This window comes from Mauremys mutica, chromosome 2 (assembly GCF_020497125.1).
Source record: "Mauremys mutica isolate MM-2020 ecotype Southern chromosome 2, ASM2049712v1, whole genome shotgun sequence".
NCBI lineage: Eukaryota > Metazoa > Chordata > Testudines > Geoemydidae > Mauremys > Mauremys mutica.
Genome location: NC_059073.1, coordinates 207,956,033 through 207,974,002, shown reverse-complemented (window position 1 = coordinate 207,974,002; position 17,970 = coordinate 207,956,033). Strand labels below are relative to the sequence as shown.

Here is a 17,970-nt window from a genome sequence, read left to right as displayed (position 1 = left end):
AGAGACCATTTGGTTACTTAATCTTAGAAATTGGTCCTTCTTGGTTATTTAAGTTGCTGGTAATATTACTAAGATCGTAAAATACTCTTGGATTATACTTGAATTTTTACATATAGAATATCTGGAATCCGTGGACATTTATTACATTCTCTTGCAGATTAAACAACTTGACATTTTTTTTGTCCAATATGTACTTCAGTAAAGGTAAAGTTATTACTGGAATTTAGGGATTGCATGCAACAGCTATTTATAAATTATAATAATATAGAAGGTACACTTGTCACAGACGGCAGTAACTTAAAGGGCAAAACTAAACAAAATCATTAAGTACATGATAGGCTGTGCAGAATGAGCAACTTCTAGTAAGTATTTTGCGTATGTATATTTATACTCAATTTCATCCAAGATGCTGATTCTTCAAGTAGGAATGATCTTTCTGTTGAGAGTTGTAAACAAGATCTTTATAAGGTTGTATAGGGCTTGGCTACACTTGCAAGTTGCAGCGCTGGTAGAGGCTTTCCAGCGCTGCAATTAGTAACCGTCCACACCTGCAAGGCACATCCAGCGCTGCAACTCCCTGGCTGCAGCGCTGGCTGTACACCTGGCCAGGTTGGGGTGTAGCGATTGCAGTGCTGGTGATCCAGCGCTGCTCATCAAGTGTGGACACACACCAGTGCTTTTATTGGCCTCCAGGGAATAAGGAGATATCCCAGAATGCTTTTAACTAAATTACTTCCTTTGTTTTGTTATGCAGCCTCTCTTTGTTTTGTTGTGAACTCCATATCTAAAAAACAAACACTGATCACAGCAAACAGGAGCTATCTGTACCTGGCTATGAACGATCAAATGAGAGGCAAGCAGTTTGCTTGACAGAGAAACAGCGTTGGATGCAGGCTGTTTGCAATTAAGACTAAGGGTTTGCGAACATTTTGTGATTTTTCAATCCAGGGAAGCTAACACACAGTGTTGGCTCCAAAAATCCACTCTCTCTATCTTCCCCGCTCCCTGTCACAGTACACCACAGGGAGTGAGTGAAACAGTGGGGAGTCCGTGTTGGAGGCAGGCTGTTTGCAATTAAGAGTTAAGACTAAGGGCTCGCAAACATTTTATGATTTTTCAATCCAGGGAAGCTAACACACAGTGTTGGCTCAAAAAATCCACTCTCTCTATCTTCCCCGCTCCCTGTCACAGTACACCACCCTCCACCCCCCTCTTTTGAAAAGCACGTTGTTGCCACTTGAATGCTGGGATAGCTGCCCATAATGTAGCACTCCCAACAGCGCTGTAAATGCTGCAGATGTGGCCACACACCAGCGCTGGTAGCTGTGAGTGTGGCCACACACCAGCGCTGGCCCTGCACAGCTGCACGACCAGCGCTGTAACTTTCAAGTGTAGCCAAGCCCATAGTGAATTATCACATTTCATTTTAAATTCTTTCATATGCCATTAGTTATGGGTCTCTTCACAGTTTTGTAGTGGTAAAGGATTGCTTTCATCAGTGATAGATCTGAGGCAATATATTTTTATGCATGTTTTCAATAAATTATAGACTGATTTAGCTATAACACTTCAGTTTATGTTTCAGCTAAATCATTGTGCATCACACTGAAAATTTTACCCTATTTAGTTTGGGACAGTCAGTATGTATTGAGGAATCAGTACTTATTGTGAATCAATGTTGTGGATAAATTTGTGCCTGAGTGTGGTGGTGATTTTTTCACTAGCATAATGTACAGTCTGGCTTTATTTCTCTGAACTATTCATTGGCAAATCTTGTGAAACTGAATCAAACAGTTTAAACTAAGTTAAATAACTTTGATTTGTTCCACCTGTCAGTTTCTGATCTGTCAGTGATCTGATATACTATATTGTCACTTTGAAATGAATTAAAAACCCCAAACCCCACAATGAAAACAGACGTGTTTAGTTTTAAACGTTATCCTGCAACGCTGACAACTCCAAAATTGCACCACTGTGTTAGTGTGTGAAATCAGAGAGAAATTTGACTTTGAATAAAACTGGAATTGACTAATCTGCTAACTCTACATTTCATACAACTTGGACAATGAAAGCAAATGACATAAATCAAAAGAAATGGCATCAGCCCTCAAAAATTTACACAAGCTCTCCCAGTCAGAGTGAAAAGTATTTTTTCCTCCCCCACTCTCCTTGTAATTTAAAGGAATAAAATAACTGCAAGCAGTTAATTTGATTATATTATGTCAATCAATTTTCTATTCAAGACAATTAAAAACAAAAGAAAGAAACTTACAACATCTGTTGCTTTAGATTTTCTTCCCCTTCATGGCTTCACTCACTTTCACTCTTTTCTTATATCCTGTCATGGTGCATCTTTTCTTGGGCTGTTTTCACTGTCTGCTTTTTCTTTTTTTGGTATATTGTCTTTACTTCTTACACTATGTAATCTTTCTCCAGTCTGTCTCTACTCCATTTACTCTCCCACCACGCACACATCTTCTCACCTTGCAGTTAAGGCTTGGTGATTTTACCAGTCACTGGAAGCTAGAGGACTAAATGTTCTGGCCCAAGATTGATAGGCTAATGCCACTTATTCAGGTACAATGACTAGGTAAGAACCTATTACTGTTCCTGGGCTTTGCTTTGCAGCTTCATCTTCTGTAAGAGTTGCTAGCTAGTAGGTGTCAGGTGTCTCAACTTGGAGACTCCAAATTTCCTCTGCTCCCCAAGTCCCCCTTCCTTTCCCCCAAACTCTCTGGCTGCAGAAAGGGAGAAGGAACATGCTCTTGCTGTTCTTCTTCCCTTTCCAGACCCTGCTGCTGGTTTCCATATTCTGCTCCTTCCCAAGCCTGAGGATCCTCCTGTCCAGTGACTAGATTCAGTACCTTGCTCTGCAGCTGCTCCTTCTAGTTTTCAAGAGCAGCATTAGAATGAAACTGACCATGGTTCTGAACACAGCAGCAAAAACTAACCAGACTTTGGTTAGTTACAGTCTTCTGAAACTTGAGAAACTTATTAGAAGCAGTGGGGACGCTGGAGTATTGTCTGTAGACAAGTAAGACAAGCACTGCATCAGATAACACTTGGTTCGTGTTTGAAAGATTATTTTTGCATTCATAAGGACCAGAAAACTTTTTCTTTAGCGCTTTTTTTTTTTTTTTGCACTAGCTTGGGGAAACTTTATATTTGCAATGGGTGAGTAGATTTTTTCATTCTCTATGAAGAGTAAATATCTTAAAGTCTTTGGAGCTCAATTTCTCAGCAACATCTATTGCCTCCATGGTTGCATGGTCATTTGATACTAAATGATGTGTTTGACTTTCTAGCAGTTTTTATTCTGAGATGAGAATATCCTACTTATTTGGTAATGGCGGTACTCATGGCTGTGCCAGAAATTGGAATAATCCATTGTATTTGGTTTGTTATTTCACATGTAGGCTATTATCTATCAACTCTTCTATATTAGCTGTTCTCAGGCAACTGATAGGCAGGGTACAATTATTTATTACTCTTTCCCATCATACTACAGAGTTAGACTAGAATTGTGCCAGGTCTTTATACATACAAAACATTAAACTCCTTCTGCTTTCTAAAAATGACTGATTTTACTGGGAACATAACTATTTCTTTTCGGTGGGTGGATAGTTTACTATCCGTGTCATAGAACATCGAATACTCAATGCCTGATTCTTCTGAGCCATCCATTTGGAAAGTATAGAGAGGTATTGAAAGCAAGATGATGCTACTATCATCACATGTTTCTGGAAGTCAAACAATAAATTTGCGACAAAAGTAATTGTAATTCTTGGTATATTGTCAACAGTAGGTTAGACATGTACAATGAGATATCTTATTAGTTTTATCTATAGCATAGAGCTTTTGGTATTTTAATATTTTAGTTAGTCCATATTGATATTTTATATTTGAGTGTGTGAGACTAATAAATTACATCTGAGTTGGTTATGGCATAGAGAGGACTCAGCAAAAGTTGTGAAATTTTTCTTTTGATTATAGCCATTCAGTACAATAAAGTTTGTTTACTTTGTTGACTTCATAAAAACTATCTTAAATTTTTCTGCTCACTTTTCCTTGTGCAGCTTGTTTTTCTCTTGCTTTTTGTAAATGTTCTTGTTTAATTATGTCCTTGTCATCCCCATCCCCAGCCTTGAAACTTCCTTTTGAGCCACTCATTTTTGACTGTGTTGGCAAAAGTTAATAATTGCGTAAACCAAAAAGTCTGTTTAATTTACACATGAAATTTAAGATTTCTTTGCTACTTAGAATTAGTGTATATTTCAGTAATTTTACAGCACTTGCAGTTCTCTGGAGTTGTTAGCCACATGATAGGGTACTTTCCAGACTTTTGCATATATTTACACATGTAGAATATTAAACATATAATGTGTCGGGTTACTCAGCTAACAAAGTTATCTCAAGCTGCAGAAAATTAATAATACATTCCAATAAAAATTTCAAAAATGATAAATATCTCATATCACAGCCTTAATTAACGTGAATGGGAAAAATATACATTGAGAGGAAAATACACTTTTTAATATTTCTTAAAAGATAAATCCTGCAAAATCCAGAAAAAAGTATGAGTTGCCTTTAAAAACTGTGTTCATACAAGTGGCACAGAAACTCTCTTTAAACTTGAATTTGTGATCCTTTAAACGCATAAGTTAAGGGAACCACAAGACACTACCCATCAAAATGATTGAATGAATAAGTGTGTGTGTGTGTGTATGTATACGTGTATGTATGTGTGATTTTTTTATATATTTTATTTATTTTTTATATATTTTATTTATATAAAAAATATGCAAACCTTTAATCCTAAAACTACTGTGTAATGACACTAAAAAACCATCTCTATTTGTCAGGCCTCAGATCTGTAGTACTAAGTGTGAGTGATGGTTATAAATTATTAAAATAGCTAATGTAGCCTCACTGCAAGTTCTTGGGACTGCCTGGAGCAGGGTGAACTTGAGTGCCTGGTATTCAGTGAAGATATTGATATCTCAGAAACTTGGTAATATGATGATGATCAATGGGACCCTGTAATACCAGGGTACAGTGTATATATAGGAATGACAGTATAGTTTGTGCTGGTGGAGGAGGTGGGTGGCACTGTATGTGAAAGAATGCATAGAGCCAAATATAATACAGATCTTAAATGAATCAAACTGTACCATAGAATCTCTATGGATAGAAATTCCATGCTAAGAGTATATCAGTAAGAATATACTACCAACCACCTGACTAGGATGGTGATGGTGTGAAATTCTCTGGAAGATTAGGAAGGCTATAAGAATAGAAAACTCAATAATTGTGGGGGATTTCAGCTATTCTCATATTGACTGGGTACATGTCATCTTAGGACAGGATGCCGAGATAAAGTTTGTAGACACCATTAATGACTGCTTCATGGAGCAGCTAGTCCTGAAACCCACAAAGAGAGAGGCAATTTTTGATCCTAAGTGGATCACAAGATCTGGTCGCAGAGGTGAACTGCTTGATAATTGTGACCATAATATAATTAAATTTAACATTCTTCTGGAAGGGAAAATATCAAAGAAGTCCATCACAGTAGCATTTAACTTCAGAAGGGGAACTACTTAAAAATTAGGATGCTAGTTAAATGGAAGAGAAAAGGTACCATCACAAGAATGAAATGCCTGCAAGCTGCATAAAAACTTTTTAAAAAAATATCATCATAGAGACTCAAATTAAATACATACCCCAAATTAAAAAGCATAGTAAGAGGACCAAAACAGTTCCACCATGACTAAACAACAGATTAAAAGTGGTTCGAGGCAAAAAAAAGTATCCTTGAAAAACTGGAAGTCAAATCCTACTGAGGAAAATAGAAAAGAGCATAAACTCTGGCAAGTGTCAAAGTATAATTAGGCAGGCCAAAAAAGAATTTGAAGAGCAACTAGGCAAAGACTCAAAAACTGGCAGCAATTTTTTTTAAGTACTTCAGAAGAAGGAAACTTGCCAAACACTCAGTGGGGCCACTGGACGATTGAGGTGCTAAAGGAGCACTCAAGGAAGACCAGGTTGTTGCGGAGAAGCTAAATGAATTCTTTGCATCTGTCTTCGCTATAAGGGATGTGAGAGAGATTCTGACACACGAGCTATTATTTTTAGGTGACAGATCTGAGGAACTGTCTCATATTGAAGTGTCAGTACAGGTGGTTTTGAAACAAACTAATAAATTAAACATTAATAAGTCACCAGGACCGGAGGTATTCACCCAAGAGTTCTGAAGGAACTCCAGTATGAAATTGCACAGCTACTTAAGCGTGGTATATAATCCAACACTTAAATCAGCTTCTGTATTAGATGACTGGGGAATAGCTAATGTGATGCCAATTTTTAAAAAAAGTTTCAGAGGCGATCCTGGCAATTACAGGCTAGTAAGCTTAACTTCTGTACCAGGCAAATTGGTTGAAACTGTATTAAAGAACAAAATTATCAGACTCCTAGATGAACATTTGTTGGGGAAGAGTCAACATGGCTTTTGTAAATGGAAATCATGCCTCACCAACCTATTAGAATTCTTTGAGGAGGTCAACAAACAGGTGGAAAAAATTGATGTTGTGTACTTGGACTTTCAGAAAGACTATGACAAGTCCCTTACCAAAGGCCAATAAGCGAAGTACGCAGTCATGGGATAAGAGGGAAGGCCCTTGCATGGATCAGTAACTGGTTAAAAGACAGTAAATAAAGGGTAGGAATAAATGCTCAGTTTTCAGAATGGAGAGATGTAAATAGTAGTGTCCCCTATGGAGCTGCATTGGGACCAGGGCTGTTCAGAATATTTGTAAATGGTCTGGAAAAAGGGATGGCAAAATTTGCAGATGATACAAAATTACTCAAGACAGTGAAGTCCAAAGCAGACTGCAGAGTTACAAAGGGATCTCACAAAACAGGGTGACTAGCCAACAAAATGGCAGATGAAATTCAGTGTTTATGAATGCACATTGGGAAACATAATCCCAACTATACATACAAAAAGATGGGGTCTAATTTAGCGGTTACCACTCAAGAAAGAAATCTTGGAGTCATTGTGGATAGTGCTCTGAAAACATCTGCTCAGAGTGCGGCAGCTGTCAAAAAAGGTAGCAATGTTAGGAATCACTAGGAAAGAGAAAGGTATTAAGACAGAAAATATAATGCCACTGTATAAATCCATAGCACACCCATACCGTGAATACTGCATGCTGATTTGCTTTCCCTATCTCAAAAAAGATATATTAGAATTGGAAAAGGTACAGAGAAGAGCAACAAAAATGATTAGGGGTATGGAATGGCTTACATATGAGGGGGAGATTAAAAAGATGGGGACTGTGGAACTTGGAAAAGAGAGAACTAATGGGGGGTATTATAGAGGTCTATAAAATTATGAATGCTTTGGAGAAAGTGAATAGCACTTTCTTATTTACACCTTCACATTACACAGAAACTAGGGATCACCCAATGAAATTATTGGACACCATGTTTAAAATAAACAGTAGGAAGTAATACTTCACACAGTGCACAGTCAGCCTGCGGAATTTGTTTCTGGGGGGATGATGTGAAGGCCAAAACTATAACTAGGTTAAAAAAAGAATTAGATAAATTCATGGTGTATAGGTCCATCAGTGGCTGTTAACTAAGATGATCAGAGATGCAATCCTATGTTCTGGGTGTCCTAAGCATCTAGCTGCCAGAAGCTGGGTGTGGATGGATCACTTGATGATTGCCCTGTTCTAGTCATTTCCTCTGAAGCAGCTGGCATTGGCCACTGTTGGAAGTCAGGATTCTGGGCTAGATGGACCATTGGTCATACCCAGTATGGCCATTCCTGTGAATTGTGGCCTTTTCTGTGGTATAGGCTTTGAGTCAAGATAAGATCTGTCATATAGGTGCTTGGGAGAGCTGTGTTTTTCCTTTTAAGAAGATCTTATTGAATGCTTTAGCAAAGCTATATTGAGCACTTAGTTAATAGTTGTCATTTGAAATATTACAACACTGGAGAATTGTGTGTGGAATTAGTTCAAACTACTTGCTGATTTGTGCACTTTCTCCATGCAGACCCACTCCAAATCTTCCCCCCCACCACCAGGCAACAGGAGCAGAACATCTTCACTTACAGAACAATCTGATGAAGGCACTTTAACACCAGACAAAGAGGTCAGTTCAGAGCTCTGTTTTTCTTTTCGTAAACTTTTTATCTGTAGCGTATTACAAAATATCTAAGTGTATAATCACATTGATCACTTTACACAATACCTTTTCATCTAAGAACTCTTCATTAGTATTTTCAACACCTCATCTGTATATACAAATTAAACTCTGCATTTTTAATATCAGTAAAGCAGGGCTTCCTTAACTTTTCAAGCTGGTAACACTTCAAGGCTGAGAAATGTTGTGACCTTTTCCATGACTTCTAACCATAAGCAGGTGATGTTTTGTAACTATAACTGAAGTAACTGAAATTTCAAAAAGTGAGCTGTAATTGTGAAAGATGAGTGTATATAAAAATGCATCTCCATCACACTGAATTGAGCTGGTCTTGCTGATGAGGTTGAATTGAGGAAATAATCTGCCAGTTTTGATCAGTGGACAATTGCAATATTTCATTTTTATCACAACCATCGAAGAGAAACTGTGCTTAATGGTACATGGAGGAAAATGGCCTCGTCAGTGCTGCTGAGTCAATAGGTTCGTGAGTTGGAGGGGTTGTTGCCACCTTATTTGCGTCATTAGATCATCAAGAAAATAGTCCCACAACTAGATCTGATGTTTCCCTAAAAGATGCTGACTTAAAAGTTTCTGATGATTCCTGCCTGATTCCTTGGTTCCCTCAATGAAGCCTGAAACAAGAGGAAATTACTGCAAGTTTCCTTTGTGCTTTGAAAGACTAATTTAAAAGTTTTCCAATTAGTTTGTTTACCTTACTGAATATAGACAGAATAATCCACTGCTGCCCCCTAGAGAGAATTTCAGTTCATATGTGCTCCAAAATGTCAGCAACCAGTGCCATCCAAGCTAAATTATTAAAGATATCAAGGGGAGTTTTGTAATCGTTCAGGAAAAACTGTACTTCGGCTCTTAATGCAAACTGTTGAGGTAGCCCATTACCTCATGAGAGCCATTTCACTCCAACATGAAAGAGGAATTGTTGGCAACTGGAACCCATGTCATCAATGACCAGTACAAAAAGTAGAAAATCTGTTGGCTGACTTCTTATTAATGAATTTCATTACTCACAGCTTTGAATGACTGACACCCGTTTTCAGGCATTTTCTTAATAGGAGCTTGACAGTATATGTGTGTGAAACAGTGAAAGCGTAAGGCATTCAATGTGGTGATGTTATTTATTTGTGTGACCAGCTTACTAATTTTCCAGTCTTTGACAACTTTATATGGTTCTTGTAATACCTCTAATTTTCTTTTTTAGTTGTGGCACAGCTTTATAAACAAGTAAGCCCTCTTCAGTAGAACTATCAGAAACCTATTAATGATGGGGCAGCCAAAGTGGGGATGTTGGGCATCCAAAGATAGGGATAATCCCTAGGATATATTATGTATTCTAAACTGAAAATAAAGACTTTCAAAGAGCACCTTGTGCCCTGTAATTTTTCAACACCTTGAAGTTACTCCCCTGATGTTGTTTATCTTATTCTGTAGCACTACTGTAATTCTTGTTCGCCTTTCTTCTAGCATCTCTGTACAATGGAGAGAAGAATGTGGATGAAAGTTGAATAACCTTTCTAAGAAATAACACCTTGTTGCTTTACTGAAGTTAGAAATTAAGTTAAAAAATCAACAAAAATTGAAGATTAATCAAAGTTAATCTCTTTACAGGCTTGAACCCGCTTCCTATCTCAAATTCATGCTCTTCATCCCTCACTCTTTAGGCTCTGCACAACAATTTCTCTGCCTCCATCTGTACCCATCTCCTACGGCACCTTCTCTACTATACATTACTCTCATCCAAAGAAGCTTATGTCTACACTGCAGTTAAACACCCACAGCTGGCCTGTGTCAGTAGACTTGGGATCGCAGGGCTGTAAAATTGAGGTATAGATGTTTTGGACTTCATAAGGAGGAAGAGTCCCAGAGCTTGGGATCCAGCCTGAGCCCTTAAGTCTACACTGCAATTTTACTGCTCTACAGCCTGAGTCTTGCAAGCCCAAGTTGACTGATATGGGCCAGCCATGGGTATTTAATTGCAGTATACACATACCTTCAGTTAACTGCTGCCTTGTCTTTTTTGCCCACCTTTGACTTCATGCCTTCTGTTAGGCTGCTCTTTATGCTTTTTCCACTACTTGCATCCGAAGAAGTGGGTATTCACCCACAAAAGCTCATGCTGCAAAACGTCTGTTAGTCTATAAGGTGCCACAGGATTCTTTGCTGCTTCTACAGAACCAGACTAACACGGCTACCCCTCTGATACTATCCAATTAATGTTCACAAGCCGTCCTACCTTTCCTTTAGAAAAATTCTTAAGACTCATTTCTTCCTTGAATCAGCTTAGCTTGTAAAAACCTGTAGCCCACTTTGGATTTAATCTGTTTTGTGTTGTGTTATTACATATTTGATTATTTTTTTTTAATACAGCAATTCTCTGAAGCTGGGACTCACTTATTTGACACATTCTGCAATGCTATGTACAGTGCCATGACAATTTAAAAAATAAAGATGGCCCTAAACCAAAACTTAGAACTGATGTTCAGGTATATGTCCAAATTTTGCATCTTGAGCCCATATCTTAAAAATAATTAAAAATGAAAGCCTTCTTATAGAAAAGTTATTTTTAAAAAATATACGTACACTGTCTGGCTTGTAATGTGTTCTCTGATTCATTTCAATGCTATTTGCAGCATTGAGATTGTTCTTAGTGCTTTTCATTGCCATAGAGTCCATCTTGCTATACTTCATTTAATCAATGTCGCCTTTGACCTTTATTTCTCTCCAGTCTGCACAGTAACGCACACACTCTACAGACAAATAGGAGAATCAAAGGCAGCCCACAGGATGTGCCAAGTTGCATTACCCATGCTCTAAATACAGTGGTTAAGGCTGGGAAGAGGCATAGAAGCAAGTTATGCTATTTTTCTGTGTGTGTTTAGGCAGGGAGGGGGAGAGAAGGGGAAATAGGATAAAGGGACAGGAAACAAAGAGGACCATAAGGAGGCTCAGGTATACGATTGTCTCTCAGCCTAGAAATTCTCATAGCAGTTCTGTTGTGAAGCATATTCTGTAATTAGAAATGCAGAAAGTAGTACAGTTGAAAAGCGATAGTAAATCTCCCAGATTTTTTTAGAACCATTCTTGTTAATATTACATGAAAATAAGTTTCTTTATAATAATGTACATTAAAGAAGTTATCTCAATCAAGACACTGAAATTAATAAAAGTGAAAATTTTAATTAAACATGATGATTAACAACAAAACAAGCTTGTATATTTATTTTCATTTTAAGTGTAATTGGACCAGATATGCATAGAATAGAGTTTGTGTAGTAGCTTTTATTCTTAATCACATGACTGAAGAATTAGACCAAATTGTACAATTGGTTTTTGAACACACATGCCTTCCTTGGCATGTTTTTCAAGCAACATTTTAGTTTGGCCAAACTGGGTGCTTCTCTTTAGAAAAAATTGTCAGTGGAGTGTTATTGTAGCCAGGGGCGGTTCCAGGCCCCAGCACGCCAAGCGCATGCTAGGGGCGGCATGCCGCGGGGGGCGCGCTGCTGGAGGTCCATCGGAGCCGCGGGACCGGCAACCGGCAGAGCGCCCCCTGCAGCGTGCCGCCCTGCTTGGGGCGGCGAAATGGCTAGAGCCTCCCCTGATTGTAGCTAAGTAAAATAGGTCAAAATACATATAGTAGCATTTGGGATTTACTTTAAAGGAACATTGTTAGCTAAAAAATCTCTTTGCAATACATGGGTCTTAAAATATATTACTAATATCTTAAATTATTGGGAATTGTCTACATTTTAATATATTGTTCACTATAGTCATTTTTTGTTTTGCATTTCTCTGATTTAAAAATGAAAATCAATGAATTAAGTGTCAATGTTATTTCCCCCACCTTGTGTCTCTGATATCCTGGGACCAGCACAGTTACAATTGTTTGCAGTGTAGTTGTATTTCTAGTCAGTTTAACTTGCAGGTTCTCAGTGCTGCAGTGTCCAACTTACAAACCGTGCATGGGAATGTTTTTATTTAAAACTTCAAATGTTTGGAATCATGGAAATATTTCCACTCTTCATAGGTTTTGTGACAACTTGTTTTGAAGAAATATCTTAAATGTTGAGAGAAATTTAGATAGTCCCTTTCTAATAAATGATACATTTATATAAAGCATTCTTTACTATTTTACTCTTATATTCCACTTAGTTTGAAGGGATTTTAAGTCTGAGATAATGTTTTGAAATTTTGAAAGACTTGCATACTTGACCAACCACACATTTTTTGAGAGATTTTTTACCTTCTGATGGTTAGTTTCCCTTTCCTTTTCAGCCTCCCATTTGATTAGATTAGTGGTTTTCAACCTGTGATCTGTGGACCCCTGGGGGTCTGCAGACTATGTCTAAGATTTTCAAGGGAGTCCACACCGCCATTTGAAATTTTTTAGAGGTCCACAAATGGAAAAGGGTTGAAAATGACTGGGTTAGAGGGAAGAATTGACTCACTATGGATACAGTCATCATTGCAGAGCAGTTTATGATTCTCCCTCCCCCCCACCCCCCCGAATATAATTTGCTACCTCCTTGCTACCTTGGCCTTTGCCAGTTCTGAATTGTGTTTGGATCTAACTCAGAGCTCATTGCTGCTGCCCCACATCATGATTCTAAAGAGAAATGGATCTGAGAAACAATACATTTTTATAAAAATTTAGTTTTCTTTCTCTTTTTAAGAATTATACAGTATATAGCTCACACATGCCCTGCTCATTTGCAGAAGGTAACAAATGTAACTCTGGGCCATCATCTGAGAGCCTTTGCTATAGGGCAACTACTCATGCTGGTCTAAGGGTCTCAGCCTGGCTTTCAGGATGTGTTTTGGAAGTAAGTGATGTTCCTTTTTTACACAGCCAAGGAATTTTGCAAGTTTCTTATAGAATGTAGAAATAAAGCTAAGCCACCACACCTGTGCTTGTGCATTTTATTTTAGAGTTGCAAGATGTTTGTGTTGGCATATAATTTTTTAATATTATAATAGGTTTTAGATTAACTGCAATCTTTTCCCAGGGTGGTCTAATAAGAAAGTAAGACAAATGAAACTGGCCTTTCCAATCTAACAAAGACACTTCATCTTAATACCCTTGCTAATGCTGCTACTTCAGTTCATTTGTGCTCTGCCTCATCTGAAGTGCTTCTAATAGACATTGTCATGCATGGATACTAGTTTTTCCTGTCAAATGGGAAAGTAAAATATCTGAAAATGTTGAAGGATATGTAACCTGGTATTTGTTTGAAACCTAGCAATGTATACTTTTGGCAGTTATGCATGCTTATACAGACATGCTTAGATTGCACACTATAGCAGAAACAACAAACAAGAAAAAGGCTGTTCTTGATACAGATGTTTACTCTTTCTGAAATAGAATGCAAAACAAATACACACCCTTCTGTTTTATTGCAGGAGAAACCCTTGATATATAGATATAGTCTTGCTTTACAACTTGCTTTTTATATTTCCAACAAGCTCAAGAGTTGACTCTATATATGTTAGCTGGAGGGCACTTATGTCTTGGAGATGGGTCTCAATGAGAAAATGTGTGTGTGGTGGGAAGCAGTTCTTACTAATGTTTTCCCTTTTGTGGCTTGCCTTTAAAAGGTTTTATCTGTAATGTTATTGCTTTATTTGAAGGTATGCCAGATCGATCCCTATCCTGCAGTTAGGCCATAAATATGACAATCAAGAAACTTGATGTGCTATTGTTAACGTTAGATCTTTGCATTTAAGCCCACTGCTAATATTTCAAAATACTATTTTTGAAGTTTATTGTTAGCGGTTAACCTGTCACTCTTACGATCTACTCTTTAGTTATTTTAGTTTTTAAATCTCTACTCATTAGAGGTTTTCCTTCAGAAAGTGGCTTTGTAATTTAGTTTTTTGAAATTTTTTAGTCCCTACAGGAGTACTACATATAATTAGAAATTGAACATTTTTCCTTCAAACATGACTTTTACCTGATTTATACAGAAAGCAAACAAAACCATTGTCATTAACAGTGGTTTTCAAAAGCATCTATCATAATAGTAATGTCTAATTGTTTTCTTAAAAATCAGCGCTGAAGAAAAAAATTACAGTATTTTGAATACTAAACTACAGTGAATTTCCAGTGTAAGGCTTAATGGTGTGATTGTGACTAATATGAAGAAAGGGATTGTATTAATTTGTATAGTAGATTACATACAAAAACCGAGTCAAGAACCTTAGAATTAAGAACATTAAAGTTGCTAAGTCAAGCATCAGCAAGTTAGAAAATGCTGGAATTAAAGCTGCCCATGCAAAATTTAATTTGGCTCGTGTGTGAGTGTGTGTTATGATAGTTCATCTGCATTTCATACACACCTGTGGTAGAGCCAGGAACAGAACCTAGCTATCCTGAGTCCTAGTCCAGTGCCTCAAAAACAAGTGAACATTGTTATAACCCTGAATGAGCACCACCTAGCAGTCACTAACCCGGTCGCTGAACGTGGATCCACCTGCTGTATCCCACATGCTCTTAAGCTTTCTGTGCACAGTTTAGGCACTTGCTCTGGACCCACATTCCCAAGTGCAGAGCCAGGGTTTGACACCCCTCTTGGACATGGGGACTCCTCAGACCAACTACTTAGGCCCAGAAACTAGAGCCAGTTCTCTCAAGCCTCCCCATAGCCCTTGCATGCTCCTAGAGTTCCACCAAAGCTGTGGAGTTTCCAGTGCACAAAGGGACTATGTGACAGTGAAAGAAAGTAACACATAGACTGTACAATGGAATTTGTAAACTGATCATACTTTACTCGCATACAAAAAACAAGAGAGATACATAGGGTGACCATACTTCCCTGTGCTGAATGGGACACCTAGTAAAATTACTCGTATTGAAGCAAGTTCAATGGCAATCAATCATAACTATGCAGTACAAATGTTCAAATTAACATCAAGTTGACTGAGCCCCTGTTTAAAAGAAATACTGTGTAGTTAGATTCTTTTTATCTATCTTATCTTTAAGGCTTTAGGGTTTATATGGGGCGAGGTCACACACACACACTCCCGTACCCTTCTCTCACGGAGGGGGGAGGGAGAGTGACCAACCAACCCAGTGCTCTCCGCCCTCCATGCCTGGCTGGGCCCCCGGGACGGACCCACCTCTCCTGGCACCTAGCGCCACATCTTCCCAAGGCAACACATGGAGGGCGGGCAGCATGCCAGGGTCACATGCCTCCTTTCCCCAAATTTCTGGCAGGGTTCACACCAGAATGGGGCCAGCAGCACCCTTTTGTCACTGTGCAGGAGGGAAGGGATTGGAGCTGCTTCCAGCCATTCGGGGTAGGGAGGGGGAGGGAATGACCTGGCTCTCTTTCCCCCTTCCCCCGCTCCCCTGTGGCTGGAAGCAGCTTGTCCCTTCCTGCCTGCACAGTGTTGAAAGGCAGCTAACCCCTCCAGGCTGCTGCTAGCAACCAACATAACCTAGCTGCTTCCTGTCCCTTGGCTACAGCGCAGGCAGGAAGGGGTTAAGCCCTAAGGATGCATTGTGCACCAGGGCCCAGAGAACTTGACTGCAGGGGCTTCAGTGAACCCAGCCAGAGAGGTGGCTCAGCAGGGGAGGGTGCCTAGGGGACGGAGCAGCCCCACGTTCTCTGGGAGCAGGACCCAGGGCAGGGAGGTGGGGGGGTGAAGAGGGTGCAAAGTCCTTGCTCGGGGGCTGTTGTGAAGCCTGCGGGGTCAGGGTGCAAACAGGCTCTAAATCGCTTCCCTCCCCGCCACTCCAGAGCTTAGCTGAGGGGCAGAGAGGCTTCCCCGTGCCTGGGCTTTGTGGGGCATTGGCACGTGAAGGGCTCGGTTCTTCCTGGCCAGTGCCCTGAGCCAGAGGGTCTTGGGCTTTCCTGGGGCGCTGGCCCAGCCAGAGGCAGTGAGGGAAGGAAGGAGTCTGCTGGCCAGGCTGGTAGTGAGCTGAGCACTCCTACCGGGGGCTGGGTTTCCGCTCAGAACTGGGAGCAGGATGCGCTCTGCCGGGTTATGGGGGATGAGGAGCAGTGGGGCTGGGGGAGGGGAGAGAGGGGCTAAGCAGGGAGAGGACAGGGAGAGGGGGACCACGTAAAGGGCCAGTGGGTGGGCAGCAGCAGCGACACCCTGCCTGGTGCCTGCCTGCACTCACCAGCCACCGCCGTTCATGGCGTACAGCCAGTGCTCGCTGGAAACAGGATTGGGGCGGGGTCATGCTGGCTGAGAGATGGCACACAGCGGGGGCTGCACTGACAGACCAGCAGAGGGAGCGGCCAGCCCCACATGTTGCAGCTTTGCCCCACCACCCACCCTCATCGTCGACAACTTGGCACACACCCCTACCCCCACCACTCACTGCTGGTAGGTGGGCGGCTGGTGAGCAGGGATCCGGCCAGCAGCAGGACCTGCCAGTACTGATGGGAGGGAGAGACAGAAAATAAGGGACAATTTGCCCATTTTTAAGAAAAAGTTGGGACACCTACAGGAGGGCTTAAATATGTGACCGTCCCTTTAAAAACGGGACATCTGGTCACCGTAGATATACAGGTCCAGGGAAAACAACAAAACCTGTATGCAAATCCCTGCCTCCATTTCCTCACTTCTCTGAGAGCCTCTTGTGATTCTGCAAGAACACTGACTAAATCCTAGAACTTTCCTCACTTCCTCCTCCTTCTCCAGCACAGCCTTGTCTTCTGGTTCTTGTCTGTGTGTCTCTCTCAAAAAAAAAACAAACCCAAAAAAACAAAAAACCACCACCACCCAATGAGATCCAGTCTGTCTCTCTTGCCCCCGCCCCAAGGTCAGGTGGCCTCCCTGACTGACATCAAGTTCCTTGTCAGGTGGCCCATTGCTTGGGTATCAGCCTACCTGAGGGAATTAGTTTGCCTAGGCTGCAGTCAGCTCATTCTCTGAGCATGTTTCCATTTAACTGGAGGATTATCTAAATTAACACCCTTGTTTGTTCTGCATTGTTAGTCCTCTGCCAATTCTTCCTGGAATTCTAGTCCACGATGGAAGTAAAAAGACAACAATGAAGGTATAGTGCAGTTTTACAACCAAAATAGTACTCACAAAACAAAATGGAGTTTTGTAGTTTGATATAGAGGCATACAGACATGAACTAATTATCACATTTGTCCCTTTTCTTGCAACCCTCTTTTTCAATTTAATTCTATGTACTGAATGGCAGGGGTCTGGTGGGGAAAAAATAATACACAATCATGTTGTTAAAGACTTTTTATAATACATAGAGACCGAATTATGGTTCACCTGGGCAGCCTTCTTTCTGGCATTTCCTAACTAGTGAGTAATTGACTTTCTGACCGTAACATTCTTTTAACAGCTTTTTGTATTTAATTTCCTTGTTTTTGTAAAAAGATAAGTGAACACATTTTTTTAATGTAGAATCATATTAACATCCTCCATGGATCCATAGTCAGCATTGTAACCCCAAACCTGTAGATCCACAGCTGACATCTCTACCACTTGAAGTAAAGGAGGAACTAATAGCATAGTCAGCTTTTGTCTCTCTGTGGATCAGCTACTATAAGAAGATATTTTATACTTAGGCTATGTTTACACTACTACTTACGTTGATATAACTTATGTTGCTCACGGATGTGAATAAAACACTCCCCTGAGCGACATAAGTTATACCAACATAAGTGCTGATGTGGACTAGGACTAGGTGGGAGAGCTTCTTCCACCATATAGCTACTGCCACTTGTTGGCGGTGGATTAACTATGTCAATGGGAGAGCTCTCTCCA

General features: G+C 40.0%; 1 protein-coding gene across 3 annotated transcripts in view; it reads left to right on the top strand.

Annotated features, from left to right (window-relative positions):
- Positions 1 to 17,970, top strand: part of GOLGA4 (golgin A4) — a 121,450-nt gene that overhangs the window by 1,883 nt on the left and 101,597 nt on the right. For all 3 annotated transcript variants that reach the window (XM_045004619.1, XM_045004618.1, XM_045004620.1), the window contains exon 2: positions 8,062 to 8,160. In XM_045004619.1, coding sequence (XP_044860554.1) covers positions 8,062 to 8,160 — 99 coding nt within the window. The remainder of the gene's footprint in view (positions 1 to 8,061; positions 8,161 to 17,970) is intronic.